At 40.2% G+C, this 20,197-nt stretch overlaps 1 protein-coding gene across 6 annotated transcripts in view; it reads left to right on the top strand.

The window, feature by feature from the left end:
- DIAPH2 (diaphanous related formin 2) overlaps positions 1-20,197 on the top strand; it is a 170,639-nt gene that overhangs the window by 9,623 nt on the left and 140,819 nt on the right. For 3 of the 6 annotated variants that reach the window (XM_039722540.1, XM_039722535.1, XM_039722541.1), the window contains exons 2-10: positions 6,258-6,290; positions 8,610-8,786; positions 9,638-9,742; positions 13,329-13,349; positions 17,236-17,375; positions 17,758-17,832; positions 17,914-17,983; positions 18,921-19,057; positions 19,837-19,948. In XM_039722540.1, the coding sequence (XP_039578474.1) occupies positions 6,258-6,290; positions 8,610-8,786; positions 9,638-9,742; positions 13,329-13,349; positions 17,236-17,375; positions 17,758-17,832; positions 17,914-17,983; positions 18,921-19,057; positions 19,837-19,948 (870 nt within the window). Of the gene's footprint in view, positions 1-6,257; positions 6,323-8,609; positions 8,787-9,637; positions 9,743-13,328; positions 13,350-17,235; positions 17,376-17,757; positions 17,833-17,913; positions 17,984-18,920; positions 19,058-19,836; positions 19,949-20,197 lie in introns of all 6 variants that reach the window. The other 3 variants (XM_039722539.1, XM_039722538.1, XM_039722537.1) reach the window with 3 other exon arrangements.

Here is a 20,197-nt window from a genome sequence, read left to right as displayed (position 1 = left end):
TTCCAAGTCTGCTGAGTACAAAGTGAATGTTCTTCACAAGGAATTCCAGCTCCTTTGGCTCACTGCCCCGCTTCTGCTGCCAGTTTGTTTGTGGGTTGGATTTTCTTACTACTTACAAAACAACCCAAACAAAGCAGATACACATGTTCTCACTTTCTCAGAGTCTATCAAAAGCAATCTATTCCATTTTCAAGGAGCTGCCCAGTATCCAGTGAAGCTCCTGCAGCGTGCTGTGGGTGTTCTGCTGTATTTTTAAGCGTATCAGTCCTCTCCCAACAGAAGCATTCTGCCAGTTTAACTTCTCAAATGGTTTCGTGGGAAAATCCAAATGGAGTCTGACACTTATTTCAGTGTTTACTGTACCCACAAGAGCAAGAGATGTTCTACACAACCACCAGCATGCAGTGAAAAATCTTACCAAATCTATCTCTGCATGGAACAGCAAGAGAAATTTACAGGAGCTGAGCCTCTCCCTGTGCAGGGCTGTTGGGCTAACTTTGCATACACTGTCGTAGAGGAAGTAAGCAAGCTGAAATAAATAAAAAAAAAAAGTGAGTATTAGAGTGAAGAAATTTCTCAAAGCAGTTTCTGCTTCAATTTGTAAGATAATTTCAAACCAACTCTGTCAAGTCAAGTTGCTCCTCTTGAGAGAAAATACTTGTGTTACAACAAAAGATTAATTTCAGGTTCAAGGTGTGTGATTGTGGTTAAAAGGGTAAAAACTAGGATTGCAGTTCAGTCAGAGCAAAGGTGACTCTTGTCACGATGAAAAGGCATTTCTTGAGAAGGTGAGGCATGAAAGGATTCCTGCTCTCACTCCTCTTCACTGACCCACCTCAGCGCTGAGGAGCAGCCCCCCCTCAGCCCCACAGTGTGTCTGAATGAAAAGCTCAGCACCTGCACCCAGGAGGGGCAGGAGCTGGGGCCAAAGGGGAGAATTCAGTGCACATCGAGTATTGCTATCAGAAAAACTGCTGTGTGCTCCCCCTGGGATGGGAGCCAAGAGCTCCATCCCACTGCTTGTACCCGAGCATAAAATTGAGACAAAGTCTGCACTTACTATGTCAGGAATTGTTTTGACATAGTTTTTCCAGTTTAACTGTTCCAGAATATTTCAAAAGCACTTCACAATAATATTATACCAAAAAAGCAAAAGCCAAGTTCCCTAAAAACTCAAAGCTCAAGTGAACCACATTTCTGAAAGGCAGCAGAGATCCAGTGCTGAGCATGGTTCTGCTAGGCACACTTTGCAGGAAATCAACTTAGCTCTTTCCAAAGTCTAATTTGCAAAAGTTCTAACAGCAAACTGTTGCTAGTTTGAAGGGAGGAATGTAGAAGCTGTAGAGCATTCTGAGGAGAGACTGTGTTTGTGTTGTGAAAATGATGCTGTCTCTAATGAAGAGCATGCTGCACCTCCACAATGCCCTTTGCCAGACGCTCAGAGCAGTCCTGTCCTGCAGGATGCCCAGGTGCCCGAGCAGGAGCCAGCTCCTGGCTGTGCCCAGGGCTGCTGGGGGCTCTGCAGCTGCCTGGCAGGGATGTGAGCCCTGCTGGACTGGCACCTCCTCTGATACAGCTGCTGTGGAGACTTGATGGGAAGTGCTTGGATTTCAGCTGTGCCTCTGGAAAATGCCAGCACTTCCTTAATTTGCCCCTGCTCTGGCAGATGTTGCTGCAGTTGTCCCACCTGATCTGAGTCCCTGCTGCCACCCTTGCCCTGTGCCTCACACTCACCAATTCTTTTCACTTAGACTGACATGGAACTGCAGCTTTTGGGAAAAAGCCTATCACTTTCTTCTGTTTTTTAAAGTTTACTTTCAATGAGCACCACGAAAACATTGTCTGAAATAAACTCTTCAAAACAGTGATGGCAGTTTGAGCTTCAAATTATATATATATATATATATATATATATATAAAAGTTAGTTCAGATGTCTTCCTCAACTCTTTTTGTATCTTCAGTTACAAAGCTGATGCAATTGACTGTTTACAGTGATTTCGTTTTTTCAATTTCTGAACTAATTTGCTTTTTTACAAAACTTCAGTCCCTGGCATTTGTGAGGGAAGTGTCTGATACGATCCCCATGCCTCTGGCATGTGTTCCTCCCCTTCTGTTCCGGAGCACTGCTGAGGCATCTCCCAGCAGGTGATTAAGGATTGGTGCCCTCTGCTGTTAATGATTTACCAGCCTGGCTGACCCTCGGGCTTTATTTAGCATGAGGAATCATCAGACTTATTTCTGGAGCATTGCTCATTTGTGGATGGTCATTCTCTTTGGGAAGAAGTGGAGAAATTGGGCAAAGCTGGCAGCTTCCCTCTGGGGCTGGTGCCATCCTGCCCTGACTCAGGGGTGCCAGCAGTTCTCCATCTGCATTTTGGCAGCCCCTGGTTCCCTCCATGCTCAGGTTCTAGGCTGAGCCTTAATTTCAAACACTGAATAATGCACATTCAAGGAGTTTGTGAGGCAAGCAGCTGCAAGGCAAACAAGATTTTTTCCATATGGTGTCACATAGCCCAAATGTAAATGTACAACAATAGCAACAAAACCATTGGTATTGCTCAATTCAAGTGTTTTGGAGAAAGCAGATGGATTACAACAGTCATTTCAAGGTTTTTCTGAAAGCATGGTGAATGCTCCTCAAAGTGTGAAAAATATTATACTAAAGCAAACATTAGTAATAAAGTTAGTAAAAAAAATTTACAAAATGTCAGGTATACTTCATGATGGGTAAAGATCTTGAAAGGCCTAAATGAGTGTGTAGTCCTGGTTCCTGCACATCAGCTTCTATAGCTTGGGTATCTTTTCACCATTTCCTAGGTGCCTTTTCAGATTTAATTGCAAAACTGAATATGTTAACAGATGGTTAAATTGTCTAATGGGAACATTATTCATTCTCTGAACTGAAGAACAGAGGTTGTGGGAGTGAGTTCTATTTTGTGACTAAGACCTAGATTCAAGATGCAGACAACTTTTTGTACTTCAAATATCAACCAGTTTGGGGTTTGTCCCTTTAAACTCCTATGGGAAGTTATTCCTTTCCTGCTTGTATTCAAATTAAAAAGCTCTTGTCCTTGAATGGAGCTTTACCATGGCTTTTGCAGGTGTTGAAGTTTTTAGAAAACAGCAATATCAGCACAGTAAAGAAAGAAAAACCAAGGAAACAACAAAACAAACCATGAAAGCTGAGAGAAGGTCAAGTTTCTGGTTGGTGCCCCTAGAGAATGAGCTTTGCTGGGAGCAGTGGGAGCTGCTCCCAGGGTTGCAGCCTGGGTGCAGAAATGGGTGTTCCAGCACACCACGGTTTGCCTGGGCAGTGGAGTGAAAATTGCTGTTTAGTTTAGAAGTTACCCAGCTGATCACTGTTCATTCTGTGTGTGGTGATCTGGGAGTTACTGCTGATTTGATTTTTGTAGCAATTAAGAGCATGGGAAAGTAATACTTAAATATAATCAATCCCTGTAAATGTACCTCAGTGTACAACTCATGGCCAGCTTAAGTGATTTGGAAGGTTTTATTAAAACACAAGTTAGAAAAAGGTATGAAAAAGTAGACTTGCTGTGAGTTTTGTATTAAAAGTTGATGCAATCACTTCGAGTAATTGAATTCTGTGAATGTGACATTGTTGCTGCTGTAGTCTGCATTGTTTGCATGAGGAAGCAGTAATTTTTGCATCAGGAAATGTGTGATCCACAAATATCTTTCTACTGTTTTCATGTGCAAGATTTCAATTACTCTGAATATTAACTTGGCTGAGACCTTTTGAGATAAAGGAATTGTCTGGTGCAGGTGCATTAGTATATGCTATTATTTTTGTGTGATTTACTGTCATGATCTGTCTGTGCTTATTAAAGTAGCCAAATACACAGTAAACTAAGACTGGGAAGAGTGAATAGAAAATATATTAACTGTTGATGGACTGGGAAGGCTGTGTTTGAAAGGGAGAAGCTCTATCCCTTAAATCTTCTAAGCACAGAATTAAATCCATCAGTAGGAAATAGTTCTCTGGTATAGATGCTGAAGAAATTCTGTGCTTTGTGTTGACATTATAACTAGGAGAGAGATGATCTACAGCTGTCTTAAATTGTATATGTGTTTATAGATATGAAAGTTAATTTGATATCCCTTATCTGCAGGTGTTTCCTCAGGGATTTTTGTGAAGCTTTTCCCTTGGGCTGCTCCTGCAAACAGGGACTCAGTGTCTTTAACAAGCTAGGAAGGTATCGATTTTTCTGTCTTGTGTTGCTCTGGGTGTCTCATAGATGGCAGAAAGAATAATGCTAGAGGACTACAGAATCTACAATATCTTAAATTTCCTTCTAGGGAGGTAAACTGCTTTTGGGTTATGTTCTGAAATCAGCCTGGAATCGTGATTTCTTTGTTAGTACAAGAGATTGTCAAAATTGTGTGAGGATCTGTGGGTACAGAAGTGCCTTGACTTTGCCTCCAGCTACTTGCAGTGTCTCTCCTACCTGTTAAATGTGCTCCTTATCTCGAGTGGCTGCTGGCAGCAGTGCAGCTTGTGCACCACAAGGATATCTGGGAAGAGTGCTTGCAGGGGCTGAAAAAATGCACTGTGCTATCTTGTTTTAGTATTCTGTACTTTGCCCAGAGGAGTTTGAGTGACAAATGCAATATAAGTGTAGAGATGGGGTAGATGATCCTGTTCCAGCTTCTGGCAGAGATTGACAGTACTTAAATGAGAAGGGGAAAAATGTTCTCATGCAAGCAGCTCCTAAAATGTATATGGAGTTTCAGAACTTCTTGCTTGCCTGGCTGTCTCTTTATTAAAAACAGGGTTAGGCTTGGCTTCATCTTTTCTCAGCAGTCTCAATTAGAAGGTTTACTTACCAGAGTGGTAAATGACATCTTAGTTTTGCTTTCAAGATGGTAAATTCCATTCTAAGTCCGGGTGAGGAGAATACAGGAGAGGTGTAAGGAGGGGGGTTGAGATGTGGCAGTTTGGAAGATGAAAGGTTGGTGTCAGCACCAGGATGTGCAGATGTCTGTGCTGGGCTGGGCTCAGGGGGAGCTGGCTGAGAACAGCCTGTCTGGTGCTGTGTCCTGGATTTGTGACCAAAACAGCACTGGCAGGAAGAGCCCCAGTGCTTCAGCTTTTGCTGGGCAGCCCTTCCCAGTCTCCAGGATTTCTGCTTCTTGTGAGCTCCCTCCAGGAGCAGGGTGGGTGGTCTGGAGGTGGGGACACAGCCGGGACAGCTCATCCACAGTGACCAAAGGCATTCCTAAACATATCACATCATGCTGGGCAGTAAAGGCAGGGCTGCAGGGTGGGGAGGAGCAGTTTTTCCAAATCATCAGGTGCTCAGAAGCTGGGTAGGCATTGGCCTGCTGGTGCCTAATGATGGCTTTTATATTTGTTTCTTTATTTTCTTTATTCCCATCCATTATTACATTGTCTTTATATCTCAAGCATCAAGTTTTTCTTGCTTTTGTGCTTCTGATTGGCCACGAGGGGCAAGGGGCTGTGTGGGGACTGACCTGTGAGCTGGGGTCAGTCCTCTCCACTGTCCCACAGACTTCTGAATGCTCCTCAAATTCTGTGCTCCCGTGAGTTGTAGGCCTGAACTCCTGTTCATGACTGCTCTGTGTCAACTGAGCAAAGTTCATCAACCACATGCTTCCTTGGTAATATGGGTGTGCAATATGGGTGGCTTTTTTGGCCATGAATAAAAACAAGGCTGGCGATTGCTGGCAGCAGGATTGTCCTGCTTAGGGAGCAGTGACGGGGCAGGAGGGAGGAGGGTGGCTTGTGCATCATCACTTCAGTGATTTCAGCCAGTTCATCTCCAGGCTGCCGTGACTCAGGGGCCAGGAGCACTTGGCAGGAGGCTGCAGAGTCTGGGCACAGGAAGGAGCCGGGCAGGGCTCAGCTCTGAGCTCAGAGCTGTGGCTCTGCTGACGCACTCGCGGTCCCTGCACAGTCTGTGTTTGTTTTGGAAACCCTCTGGGAGCCCTGGCTGCTCCTTTGGGCAGTGCTGGGGTGCTGCAGCTCTGCAGCTTCACGTGCATCAATTGCATACCCAGAGGATAGGGTGCAGTGGGATGCAAGCTTGCTTTTTCACAGAAAAAAATGGACATTCCATGTCCATTTGTCTGCAGTTTTTTAGAACACTTAGTGACATTTCAAATGCTTTTTAATGTTCAATTACATGAAATGGACTCCTTTATTCTGAAGCAGTAGGTAACACTGTCTTTTTTTTCTTTGATTTGTGTGTGTTGTTTTTTGTTTTTTTAATAGAATATTCAAATAAAAACTTTGGCAGATGATGTGGTAAGGTCTTTGTAGCATCTTAATTTGCAATGGTAACTCCACGCTGCATGCTACTTTACTCAATGTTGTGGACAAAATAACATTCTTATAAGGATATTCAGTATTAGATTTCAGAAAGTTGAGTGACTGTTCCTAAAGGCCTTAATTTGTGACTTCAGTTGAAGAAGATTTATCATGATTTCTATTTGCAGAAACTTCCTTAAGCACATTTGAAATACTTCAGTAATACTGTGGCTATGTTGAAACTGTTACTCAACAGTTGAAGTGTTATTTCTCTTGACCTTCTCTTTACCAGTAAATGGTCTGCAGTGGCTCTTAAGGTTGGGTGCCACATGATTCAAGTGGAACCATTTTGGGTAATAAATGTCCACTGAGTGCCAAGGAACAAGTGTGTATTCAGTAGCACTAACTTGATGAAGCTGAATACTTTGAAACTGGTTCCAAAGTATTTTTTCAGAAACTTGTATCAAAATTGATTTCATTAAAATTACAGCCTGGTATTATATATGTACAAAATATAGCCAGACTGGTTCCTTAGTTAATGATTGCACGTCTGAAATGAGGAAATGGTGCCTGGAAACCACACAGAAGATTCCTTTGTGTCTTTCCAGTGATCTCACCAGTGCAATCTCATTGAACAAATTTGGTGTTAATAAGTTACACTTGAAACGGATGACAGTGTGATGAAATTGGAACTTAAATGACTTTTTGTGACTGTTGAATGGTCAATATAAAACTGCATTTGGCTAAATTTGGATTCTGCCTTTCAGGCATTGTTATATCCTCGGCCTTTTCACCAATTTATGCCCTAATTTTAGTTTCCAAAAATGTAATTTAAACTCTTATAATAAGGTAGAAATGGATTAATGTTCTTGCTTTGTAAAAGACATGAACAGTATCCTTGTAGGTATTGTGCTTCTGTCCACAAATATAAAAATATCTAAGGAAGAAGAAAGCCCCCTACCACCCGTCCCTCAAAAAAAAAAGTTCAAAAGAAACTGAAAGAGAATGCAGCTTATCTAGGGACACTTTCCTTCAGAGATTCAAGGTAATCTCAGAGGATCTCAAAAATAACAACAAAAACAAGGAACAACAAAAACAACAACAAAACAAACAAAAAAACCAAAAAACACCAAAACAAACAAAAAAAACCCCAGAAAAATAATATTTCTTCTCCACACTCCCCAGCTCTCACTCTAGTGTCTCCACTCTGGATTCACTAATCTGAAATGAATCAAAATTTTTGCAAACAAAGTCTGTCTCCATGAGACATTTCACACCTCATAGAGGTTTTTGCTGTAGCCAATATAAGTTTTGGTTTACAAGTTTTGGTGGAGATGACAGTGACTGCTGTGAACGATCCTGGTAACCCTACATAAGCTGCTGTTAAACGAAAGCACATCTTCATAAGGCTGTTGAGTGCCTGAAACAAATACAGGAGTATTTGTGGATGCAAACAGTTCTTTGAGGAAAATTGCTATATGCAGGATGTTCTCAAATTGAACATATATATGTGTATATATAAAAAAAGGACAGATATTAAATCAGAAAATTCGGATTTTATTCAGAAGAGAGTTCTATGTTAGAAATACAACAGAAATGGCCTTATGAGGAAGGTGCTGGTTCTTTGCAGTATTAACCCAGTAACTGAGCATGCTTACAGCCCAGAGTGGGGTTGGTGTCAGCCCTAACCCGAGAGCGCCCTGGCAGTGTCTGGCCGTGTGTTTAACCATGGTGCTGCTGCTGTGGGAGCAACCCTTCACCTGGCTTTCCAAAGCTCGGCACTAATTCCAGGAGTTCCTCCTCAAAAACTCTTCAAGGAGCTGTGAGCTATGCTTGGAGCATTAATTCCTCTACAAACTTTATTTTACTTTAGCAGGATGTTTTGTAAGCCTGATGAACTTGTGAGTACCTCCTTCCCCACACTGCCTTTTTCACTTGTCCTCCAAAGACTTACAGCCCTTCAGGTGAAGGAACAGTGGACATTGCCTTTGTGGTACCATATTTATTCACTGTCAGGATAATTACTAATGGGAGAAGACGAGCTGAAGATTTTGAAGTGCTAAGAGTTTAACCTAGCTGGTGCAATTTTGGATCAGTGAGAATTATTTAAATCCCTTTTTGCATGTGACCTGTCATGAGTTTACCTTATATGTTATTTTCTTTCTGTGCAAAGTAATCTCTGAATATTAGAGTATTTGTACTTACAGTTCAGTTTAACTCTGCTGCTTGAATTAACTAAAAACATGTGCATTGCTGCCATGCAATTGGCTGCTTTTCTCTCTCTCTATTTCTGCTTATTTTGGAATGTCTTTGCAGCGTGACAGGATCACAAGCTTCAGGAAATCGGCTGTGAAGAAAGAGAAGCCTCTCATTCAGCATCCTATTGACTCCCAGCCCTCCATTAGTGAGATCCCACATGCCCAGGCTCTTGTTGATGAGCGCTGCATGAACTTATCAGAGAAGGAAGTTATGGATCTCTTTGAGAAAATGATGGTAAGATCTGGTATGGGCAGAACTGTCCGGTTCCACTGGGTAGCTCTGCTCCGTTGAGTGGAGCTGTGAATGCCTTTTGAAGGATTGGATAAGTGTTAATTAACTCTTGCTTGATTTGCTTGTTAAGGCATTAGTTTTTAACTTTTCCAAGTAATGTTAATTGGAGCAGACAATAGGTCTGTCTCACAGACACTGGCACAATGTTAATTGGAGCAGACAATAGGTCTGTGGCAGTTCTGTGACAAGGCTGTTCACCAGCAGTGGTTGCAGGAGCATTGGCTGCTCTCAGGTGCCAGTCTGAAATTACTTTGACTTTTAATGGCAAGCCTAGTCATGACTAGTAATGACTGCATTGTGTTTAATCTGTTATCAAGTTAAAAGAAGTGTCTTAAGAGATTTAATCTAGCAGAGCATTTTGACTTTTAGGCTTGTTTTAAATACATTCACCTCTACCCCTTCAGCAAGGTACTAATCCATGTAATTACAGCCTTCTGATTAGATAATGGAGGAATGGTGTCCACTGTGATAAGATTTCACTAAAAACACAGGAACATCTCAAAGAGCTGGCACTTCTGCATCAAATTGAGGTGTAGAATTGTTGTGCTTGTCCTCTAGTTTCACTTCTTGAGCTAAATTTCAGAACTGTTAATTCTCCTTGATGCAGTTTAAATTTTGGGTAAGTCTCAAAAACAATCAGCACTTGAGGGGACAGAATTAAATGAGAAAATCAAGTAGGGCAAAATCAAACACATACAGATAAACTGGAAAAAGTCACTTGTTTAACAAAAGTAGCTTAAAAGGAAGAAAGACTAATAAAATCCTGAGAAGTGTTCCTGGCTGGTCCTTTGCAGGAGGACATGAACCTGAACGAGGAACGGAAAGCTCCTTTGCGAGACAAAGACTTGAGCACAAAGCGTGAGATGGTTGTCCAGTACATTTCTGCAACTGCCAAATCCGTAAGTACTCACCGGAGGAAGGAGCTGGCCTTGGAGTCTTAGGCTTTTCAAGCTTGAAACTTGAAATTTTTTATCTGGATTTATCTAAGAGTGGTAGGAAAAAATAAATGTGTATTGACTAACACACTTGTGAATGCTTGCAGCTGCATCTGAACAGTTTGCATTTCCCTTGCTGGGCAATGTCAAAACTTGGTCCTTTCTTGGAAACCATAAGAAATTGCAAATCTAGTGATGTAGAGTCATGGATGGAACCTGAGCATATTTCTGTGCCATTCATCTTAAGATTTTTTAATAGCCAAAGTTTGTTTGTGGTTTCAGTAGCAATGTATGTGCTGGATTCCTTTAGTGAAAGGATGGTCTTAAAACCAGTTCCGAATTACATTTTGAATAGAAAAAATGTTTTGATTTTTCATTGATGTTGATTATTTTCTGTAATTTAATTGACTGATTAACCTCTCATGCAGAATTTTTGAACCCTGTCTTTTTTGGGGTGCAAGAAGTGTAAGGAAATTGAAGACTGGATATACCAACGGTTTTGGGGTAGAGTAGTGAGGAGCTGCAGTTTATTTTCTGCAGTTGAACTGTTTGTACCAATTAGTTATAAAATACTCCAGCAATGCTTTGTGTGTGTTAAAAGTTGACTATGGCAAGTACAGAAATAAGTAAAGATTATGTTGGTGTCTGGCTAAGGGATCTTTAAGCATGGACTGCAAGCAGTATAATTGACTTGTCCCTTGTTGACCTTGAAAATCAGCTCTGCAGACTTAAATTTCAAAAATTAAGATGACAATGACATGCAATTATTATGCAAATGCCTTGTATGAAACGTTATAAACTTCAGTGAGGAGAAGTTTGTGTTCTAATGGTGATGAAATGGTAATGAAAGTGGTGATTTAAGTTCTGAGAGGAGTGATGTTCCTGCATGAGTTCATCTTAAACAAAATCCAAAGTCCTTTAGTGTGTGCTGGAAGGAATCCAGTGCTTTAAGCATGGTCCAACTAAATGTACAAATTACTGCAGAATTATTCAAGCTTAGGCAGTGAATGTTATGAACTGGACTGTCTTTGGGAACTGTTAATTAAGCTGTGTAAGGTTTTTATCTTCACTTGATGATCAATATGAAATCTGGAATTTTTCTTAGTATGCAAAAATACTTTAGTGAAGCAGTAGAAAGTGGAAGTAGAAATGGAAGTATTTGCATTTTTTTCCCAAAAAGTAGTTGAACAATGGTGCTGTCTCATGTTCACTGCAATTGAAGTGTAGCTGCCTCAAGGCCCAGAACTGTGCAGCTGAGTAAGGAAAGCATGGCTACCATTGCATGGCTCACTGCTGAAGTGTTAATGCATTGCACTGCTCCCCATGTGTGCTGCAGCGTGGGAAACTTAACAGAACTGGGAAGACATTTGCCTAAATGTACTAATAATATAAAACTAAGTCACCCTGAAAGATCCTTGTACATCAATGTGCACTTTGGGCTTAAGTCAGCAGCAGTGTGGATGTTTTTACACATTACAAAGTGTTTTTCCTAGAGGAAAAAACACTTCAAGTTTGTGTGCTTCAGTACATCCTCCTTGCAATTGAATCACAGCATTTGAATGGAATCTTTCAGAAATATACATTATCTTTCTGTAGTGTTATCCTAATTTAACTTCTACATAGCTAGAATCTTGATTGTTAAAAAAAAATTAAAATACAGAGGTTAATTTTAAAATGTTGATTGGGATTTTACGGTGGCACCAAGCCTCACTTTCACTTGTAATTTCCTCTTCTGTTTAGTGCAACTGCTATTCTGTTCAATGAAGTCAAGCCCTAGTCAGTCTTTACTGCATCATGAATTGTCAAACTTTCCTTTCTTCAGGATTGTCTTCCATGAAAATGCTGGTTGCATTCAAAATGATCTGTCTTTAAATTTTCTGCCTTTTTCTTTTGTCACAGATAATTATCTGTCTTCCTTTTTTACACTGCAAATACTTGGCCCTTCTGCTTAGAGCTCATAAAACACATTTAACAGTTGATGTGACTTTTCTTGCAGTTCATTTCATGTTTGTTTTAATTAGGCTTTTGAGCTCCCTCCCTTCATTTGAAAATATCACTCTCATTGCTGATGTTGTCTTAACCAAATTATTTTAAATTTGGTGCTTCATTTTCTCTGCCTGTGTGCTGTCTGCAGCATGTTGACCATGCTTTTCTGGATCACTTGTCTTCAGAGTTCTGAGAGAGGAACTTTGGGTTTCACTGGGTGAAGAAAGTTTTCCTCGGGTATGGAGGACATGTAGAAGCTGATGAGCTGGATGCTTTCATGGGAAGTGATTTTCTGTGCTTCTCATTCCTTCTCCCACTTAAAGAGAATGTTGACATGGAAATTATACCTGAGAACTGGAGAAGGACTGAAATTCTGTTTCAGAACTGACCCCAGTGACATTTTGTACTGAGTAGTTGAACATTGGTGAGAGGAGAAGATTGTCTGGTGATGGCAATCCCTTCTTGTGCTTGTAGAGGAAACTTCTTCAGGAAGAGAAGTGTTGATTGTGAAAGACTTGCAGGGACTTTTGTTTCTGAATGAGTTCCTAAAGGAAAAATGGAAGTGAAATGGTAGAAAATGAAGCAGGTAGAGGCAGAGCAGAGACAGTGCCATTGAGATGTCAGAGCCAGAGCAGCTGTGATCGATGAAGGCGGATGTGCAGAGGAAGGTGGATGTGCAGAGGCAGGTGGATGTGCAGAGGAAGGTGGATGTGCAGAGGAAGGTGGATGTGCAGATGAAGGTGGATGTGCAGTGAAGTGGCTGCTGGCAGCCTGCAGCAGGGGAGGCTGCACTGCTGGAGCAGATGTGCATGGCCTGGTGCTCCCAGCAACGTGGGCATTTGTGCAGGGTGACAGAACAGGGCACAGATGTGCTGCCTGCCTGCAGGTTCCTCTGGGGCAAGTCACCTTTTTGTTCATGAATATAGAGAGGTGCTGTTCCATGGTAAAGAGAAGATGGCATTCTGAAAATCACTGTTTAATTATCCATGTAATTAAAAGCATCCATACTGAGCAGTTGAATAAAAATGTCATGTGAGATTTTCTGAAATGCAAGTTGGAGTTATAACTGTAGGCTATGTTTTTGATTACAAAAACTTAATTAAATTCAGTGGTGACATCATCTAAACAGATCAAAAGCTCCATAATAAAAGCAGTTGTTATACATCCAAGGAAGTCAGTATGCCATTAGTGTGTTCTCAGTGTCATGTGTAAAGTATCTGACCTGATGATTTTAACAAATGGCATATTTAATCTTTCAAGATGTAGCTGTCAAGAAAGGTATTTAGTTATTTGTAGGTAAATGTGTCAAATACTGAAGATTCAGCAGCAAAACACAAGAATTTGAAATGATTGCTCCTGCTGTGGAGCTGCTGTCTTCCTGTCAGAGAAGCTCTAACCCCTAAACAGGTTGATAAAGTAATAAAGGAATATAACTAGTACTAATGATTAAACACTGAAAAATGTGTGTGCAACTACATCCTACTAAGTACTGTGCTGTGTTTATTTATGTATTATTGTTATCTTTTTTACACAATAACCTCTCTTGGCTGACCACTGCATGCAGATAGTCGGAAGTAAAGTTCCGGTGAGTACGAACACGAGAGTTTTGTTTTCTCTTATGAACTTCCCTTTTTAGAGATTAGGCTGGAATATTTTGGACTTTTATCTGGGTTTTAAAAGTTCAGTGGGCACAACTGAATCCTTGTTTAATCAAAATAATTGTCAACCACCTCAGTCATGTTTATCTTGCCAGTATGAGATCATTGCTTACACTTTTGAGGGATTCCTTGAAGTTTTTCAATTTCCAAATACCTCAAACTTCCTGAGCTCATCTCTTCATTGTGAGCAACAAATATCATTTAAGCTTGTCGTGCCTTTTATTGAAGGCAGGCACTTTAAACTTTAAATTGACAGTATTTGGCTTACTTTGTTCTGTTTAGATGTGGAGTTTTTTATGTTCTGATTGTTATTATTCATAGCTTGTCTTGGAAATGCCAACTTCAGCAGATCAATGTGACAATAAGATTAATTTAGAGGACTCAGGAGGTCAGAATATTTAAAATGAGATCATTGAGAGCATAACTTTTATTAAGGACTCATCTACATTTTATCTTGTTTTGATTGAATTCAAATATTATAGACAAATATCTGTGATTTAATTTGTTGGAGTGAGTTCAGCAAGTTTTTGTTTCCTAGTAAATAAGATTTTTTTTGGGAATAATTACATATGGATTTAAAATAGTGATTGAAAGCAAAAATGTTCTTTTAAATTATGGATGGACTTTATTTTTGATTACAGCCAAAATAGGCTTTTCAGGTACAGCAAGGCTTTCTACTTAGGTCATATTCAGTAATTAAATTCTGTAGTAGAAATAATAGAGAACATTCTATGACTTAAAACTGTCTGATCATCACCTCAGATATAGTTAGGTTTTTCTCCTACTTACTATATACTTGTATATTTTTCTCTTGGCTTTGTTTTATTCAGAGTGGCCTTTAAAGAGACTTTTATGTTCACCAGTACTTTTTAGTTTGTGCACACTATTGGTTCTTCCCCTAATTGAGGAAAATATCTTAATTGTGCTTATGTATTTCAAGGTGTTTGATTTTTGATGGGACAAATTATTAATTTTCCAGTTCAGTGTATTAAAACCAGTTTCAAATAATCCCTGCTGCTGTGTAATTTCCTTTTGGTGTGAATTACCCTGAACATCTGCTTTTTGAAGATGCTACTTTGTAAAGCAAGCTGATATTCCCACAATAGGTAGGGGAGAAATTCTAAGATGTTTTCTTCTCTGTGCCTTTTGAATTCAGGGTCTGATAGAGAGCAAGAACAACTCTGCATTAAAGCATGTTTTTGTGCAAATAACTTGCTAAATACTAAAATAAAAAATGCTGTGCCTGGTGTATGGCTTCTGCATATCATTGCTTAAAGAGCCCTTGCACCTCCGTGTGCTTCTTCTCTGCCTTAATTGTAACACTGAAGGTGACCAGCCATAAAGGAATTTCTAAAATTTTCATTCTTGAGCCTTGGTTTAATCTCTGAACGTTCTGATGTTGGACCCAACCCTCTTCAGCTTCTTTCTACTTCACTTTTGCTTCCATCTTTATTAGGTGTTCTCCTGTAAAAGATTTTTCACTGAGACCTTACACCTCAAAGTAAATGAGAAATGTTTGTATTAAAATCTGATCCATATAAAGGCATAGCAATTCTTAAAAATAGTGTTCCAGTCAAACTGTCTTTGGATAGGGAAATAAAAGTAGCATCTGGTTCAGCATTTGAGTTAGCATGGCTAGAGGTGAAGAGGATTGAGACTCAGGCATTGATTGCAGGGAATAACCAAGTAATCCCAGGAAGCTGAAAATTCTCTGCAAGATTTCAAGAATGGATTTTTATGAGCTGTCTTGAGTGACCATCCATTTTGAAGGAGGAGGAGAATAAGGAAGAGGAGTTGGTTCCTTATTGCTGTGCAGTTGAAGGTGCTTTCTCAAAGAACCAGTGAAGGAATGTGCCTGTCCTGCAAGCTGTGGGAAGGAGCCTTAGCAGAGCACGCTGCCCGGTCTTTGAACTGTTGATCGATTTTTTAGGGAGTCGTGGGTCTTCTGGAAATAAGGGACTAGGCAGAGCAGAGGTGCTTCACCAATGGCCTGGATGGCACAGAAAGAAGAGACAGCAAGATCCCACCTTGGTTTAAATATGAAACAAAGAATAGGAAAGACTTCAGAGTAGCAGAGTCTCCTGTGGAGCTTCTAGCAGTGGAAGGACAAACTCATCTCTTGGGAGAAACCACTGTCTTGCATTCTAGAGTGCTGTTCAGGGACTAGCTTAACAGGCACTGGCATTGATTGAAGGTGCCATTGTCTCATCTCTGTACATTTTGTGGCTCTCAGCAGCATTTCTGTTCTCTTCTTTTACCATTTGGGGAATGGCTGAAATGACAACATGGAGAAACCACTGTCTTGCATTCTAGAGTGTTGTTCAGGCTTAACATTGATTGAAGTTGCCATTGACAACACTTGTGCCCAGTTGGATCTGTACTGTGTACATGATGTGCATTAGTTGCACACAAAATCTTTTCTGATTCTCATCCATCCAATGGGTGGGATAAAGCTGTTCCTTTTTCCTAGTTCTTTACCTTATGGTCCTTCAGAGTAATGATTTTTCTGAATTTTGATGATTTTTGATGTATTAATCTGATTTACCATCAGCTCCTACTCCTATAAATATAACTTCCCCCCCCCATTTATTCCTTTTTCTTTGGTAGAAGAGCATCTCTCTGTTTAGGATGTTGATGGTGACTGATTCTAGTCCTTTTTTATCATTCTTACTCATCTTTGCTTAGTCCTTTGATGTGATGCCCAGCTGAAGGTGCTTTGCCTGCCAGCAAGGAACACCTTCAAAGCTGCCACAGTGCAGAGGAGCCTGGTGTCTCACTGCAGTCACAGTCTGTCCTGGTTTTGTTCTGAATCTGAAAGTGAACACAGTTCTGGTTTGTGCCTGGAATCTGGCTAGGGCAAAGCCATTAACTTAAATTTAGCCAAGTCATTTTGTCATCAGCCATACTTAGTGTATTTTTGGAAAATGAATGGTAAGAATTTGAAGAGAGCAAACCAGAAGCTTTATAAGAAGTGGAGCTTTGTGAAAGAGAGACAATTAGAATATTTGTGGTGGATGTGATACAATTAAAACCAAGTGCATACAAATCCTCTTCTAGGACAGGCACTTGATACTGCCTTTGCACCCATGACATCTTTATCAGGTTCTCTTCAAGAGACCCTTCAGAGCTAAGGAGCTTTAGGAGCTGCAAATGAATCAAAACCACTCTTCTGAGATAAGCCTGCTGCAACTTGTCAGAGCTGTAGAAAAGATTAGTTGCACCTTTTGCAAAAATGTTTTGTCTTGTTCAAGAGTTTGAATACTATAGCTGTAAAAACTGATATTCAGGTATTTAATAGTGAAATGCTGTGTGAGTAGTTATCCTTGTGTAGTGGCACTTCAGCAGGAGGGAGCTCTTTGTCAAATCTCCTGTATGATTTTTTTTTTTGCAGCAAAGATCCTCTAGAGACCCCTATTAGGGGTCAAATATGAAATATGATACAGCAAAAAATTGGCTCAGGAAGTTGCATGAATTGGGTTTTTTGTATGTATCTTTATGATTGTTTCCATTACAGTGTTGTGAAGTAGATATTAAATATGTTAATACAGCTGAATGATGGAATTAATTTTTATATTCCATTTGTACTACATGCACTTTTACTCAAAGAAGTGAAAAAGATTCCAGCAAAAATAGTTATCCTTGTGATGTAAAACCAAAATATGAAACACTGAAGACAAATCCAAGTCAAGACAACTGTCTTGAATACTTCTCCTATGATTTGGAAATTCATCTGGAAATATTAGTCTTCTGTTTTATCATCTAAGCACTGTTTGATCACTAGAACACTCAGCAGCATTCTGCCTTCTGTGATAGGGGGGACTAAAAAACAGCAAGCACGAATGTACCCTGTCCTCACAAGAATACATCCATGAACTGCGCTCTGGAATTTCAGATGAAAAACTCCTTAATTGCCTGGAGTCTTTGAGAGTGTCTCTAACCAGCAACCCAGTCAGGTAAGCAGAGCAATTTCTGCAGCAGTTTTCATCATGCTGTTTTTGCTAAGCAGGAGAGTTGTGGGCTTTGGGGTTTTTTTTGAAACCAGAGTAATTATGCTAATGCTTGTTGACAGGAGAGCAGTGTTCCCAGCACCCTGGCTCAGGAGCAGTGAAATGTTTGCAGCTGTCTGCAATATCTCCTCACCTTTCTCTGTGGCTTTCAGCAATTTGTACTTGCTGGAGCTGTTTGCCTTCGTGGCTGATCAGATCCTTTGGGAAGTGAGACCAAAAGTGGAGCCTGTGAAGGGATGCACAAGCAGTAACACAGAAATAGCTCTGCAAGTTCTGCATTGATTAAGAAGGAATTAAAAGCATTTTTCTTTGCGTTTTTTTTTTCCAGCTGGGTTAACAATTTTGGACATGAAGGTCTTGGGCTCCTGTTGGATGCATTGGAAAAGCTTCTGGACAAGAAACAGTAAGGATTTTGATCATTTGAAGGGAGGGAGCAGGAGGTCGTGAAGATTTTCCTTATGTTATTTTCCTCTTTCCTTTCAAGGCAAGAAAGTATTGATAAGAAAAATCAACATAAACTTATCCAGTGCCTCAAAGCATTTATGAACAATAAAGTGAGTATTATTTTAAATTCACATATTGTGTCATGTTTAATATGTATATCATGTGGTAAATGTTGGAGAGGGAAGGAAAGCTTGTATGTCCAGTGTTTAACTCCTTGGGAATGCAGGTCTTAGTGTAACTTCTGTTGAGAGTCTTCTTCATGAACCTTTCTGCATTTCTTCTTAGTTTTGTTAAATATTATTGATTTTTGGAAGTGAAATGTTTGCTAAAGAGAGGATGATAGTATAAATTTAATTAAAGTAAATTTAGAAATTAATTACTTAGAAATTAAAAAAAAGCTTTCCAAATTCAGATTTCAATATGTGTTTGTTAATATAGTGTACTTTTAACCTGATTTAAATTGAGTAGGATTTGATGTCTTTTTAGCTGCAGATTTTAAGTTGGTAGGTCATGGGTAAAGGGTTGTATCTGATTTGTTTCTAACACAGGTTACTCAGGTTTACAGAGTATGAGTACCTTCTAGAAGCTGATGTGTTAAACTTGTAATTTTGCTTCATTCATAGCAAAATCTGAACTCTTGTATTTGTGTATCCTCCCCAGCAAATAAAACTGCATAAAAGTTATTTATAATTGCTTTTGCTCACTTTAGAAATGAAATGGGAGAAAAGCAGATTTTTCATACTGCTGGGGTGTTTCAGATATAGACAGAAAACAAAGCCTGACTTGTCTTTTGGTGGGTGCTGATTTTACAAGGTCCTGGTGTCCTCCTGAGGAGCTGAATCTCTCTCTTTGTCAGGAGAAAGCCTCAAGTGCAAGACTGGGGACCCTGAGTTGTGTCCCCAAGCAATGATGACCTGGGATTTTGGTGGGGTGCTGCCAAAACCCTCTGGGAGGGAGAGGTCGGGAGAATCCCTCAGGATCTCGGGTTGGGGATGAGTTTCCAAGGCAAGCACAACCTTTTCACCACGAGCTTTTTGTTTCTGCCAGTACGGTTTGCAAAGGATTCTAGGAGATGAAAGGAGCCTCTTGCTGCTGTCAAGAGCAATTGATCCAAAGCAACCACACATGATGACTGAGACAGTGAAAATCCTTTCTGCTATCTGCATTATTGGGGAGGAGAACATGTAAGTGAGATACTAAAGCTTCTTTTGGTGCTCATGAGTTGTTCATTTGGATACAGGTGAGAAAAGTAGCCAGTGAAATAAATGTAACCTGTTAAGTCTTTAATAATGTGGTTTAAGATTAAAGAGACTTCACCTGTTGTGTTACCCTAATTGAGTATTAAATCAGAGAAAAGCAAATGAGCAGAGACCTACGCTGTGGCTGAAGTGGAAGGTGTGAAAGGACAAATCACCTCTACCACAGGAGCCAGGAGTTTACATTTATAGCTGGGCTTTGGAACAATTCAACTTGGAGTTATTTAGCACTTGCTCCTGAGACTTTTGAAAGAAAGATGATCACTTGGCATGTGTTTCCTGTAAATTCACCACTGTGTTTATTTACTGAAGGTTAAAATGGGCAGACTTCATGTCTTCTATGCAATAAATAGATTAAAACATTCAGAATCCTGAAAGGACAGTGTATTAGAATTTCCAGATGTTAAACATGTCAACTGTTATCAAGTGCACAGTCTTGCAAAGGGAGGGATTTTCCCCCTCATTGGTTGTTTCATTGCTGAAATAATAATATAGAGATTTAGTCACCCCTTTTTTCTTATTTCAACATTAATCTTGTAGACATTTATAACACTTGGTTCTTGGATTGTTTTTAGCTCTCTGTAGATAAATGCATTGAAACTCTGTCAGTGCACTGAGCCTCGAGTTGTGTGAGCAGTGAGCTGAGCCTGTTTAAAACGAGCGCGTTGGCTGTGCTGTGCTCTCTTGACAGTTTGTCTTTCTCCTAGCCTGGACAAGCTGTTAGGTGCTATAACCACTGCTGCTGAGAGGCACAGCAGGGAGGAACGTTTCTCCCAGATCGTGGAAGGCCTGGAGAACCACGAGTTCATCCAGCTGCAGGTGAGTGTGCCTTTGTGTGCCTCAGCTGAAGGGCTGAACACTCTCTATGGCTTGGGGAGCTCTGATTCACATACATCTTTTAGTGCTGTTAATCAGGAAAAGAGGAGAAATAAATACCAGTGCCCTATTGGTACTAGATTTTCTACTTGTTAGTGGTGGGAGGCCAAGGAACTCACTTCCTGTCCCAAAAATAGGATTAAGAAACCTTAACCTTAGTAAAGAGAGCAATTAGTGGTATTTCTTTCCTTG

This window comes from Passer montanus, unplaced genomic scaffold (assembly GCF_014805655.1).
Source record: "Passer montanus isolate IOZ18808 unplaced genomic scaffold, ASM1480565v1 scaffold49, whole genome shotgun sequence".
Taxonomy (NCBI): domain Eukaryota; kingdom Metazoa; phylum Chordata; class Aves; order Passeriformes; family Passeridae; genus Passer; species Passer montanus.
This window is presented reverse-complemented; position numbering and strand designations above follow the sequence as displayed.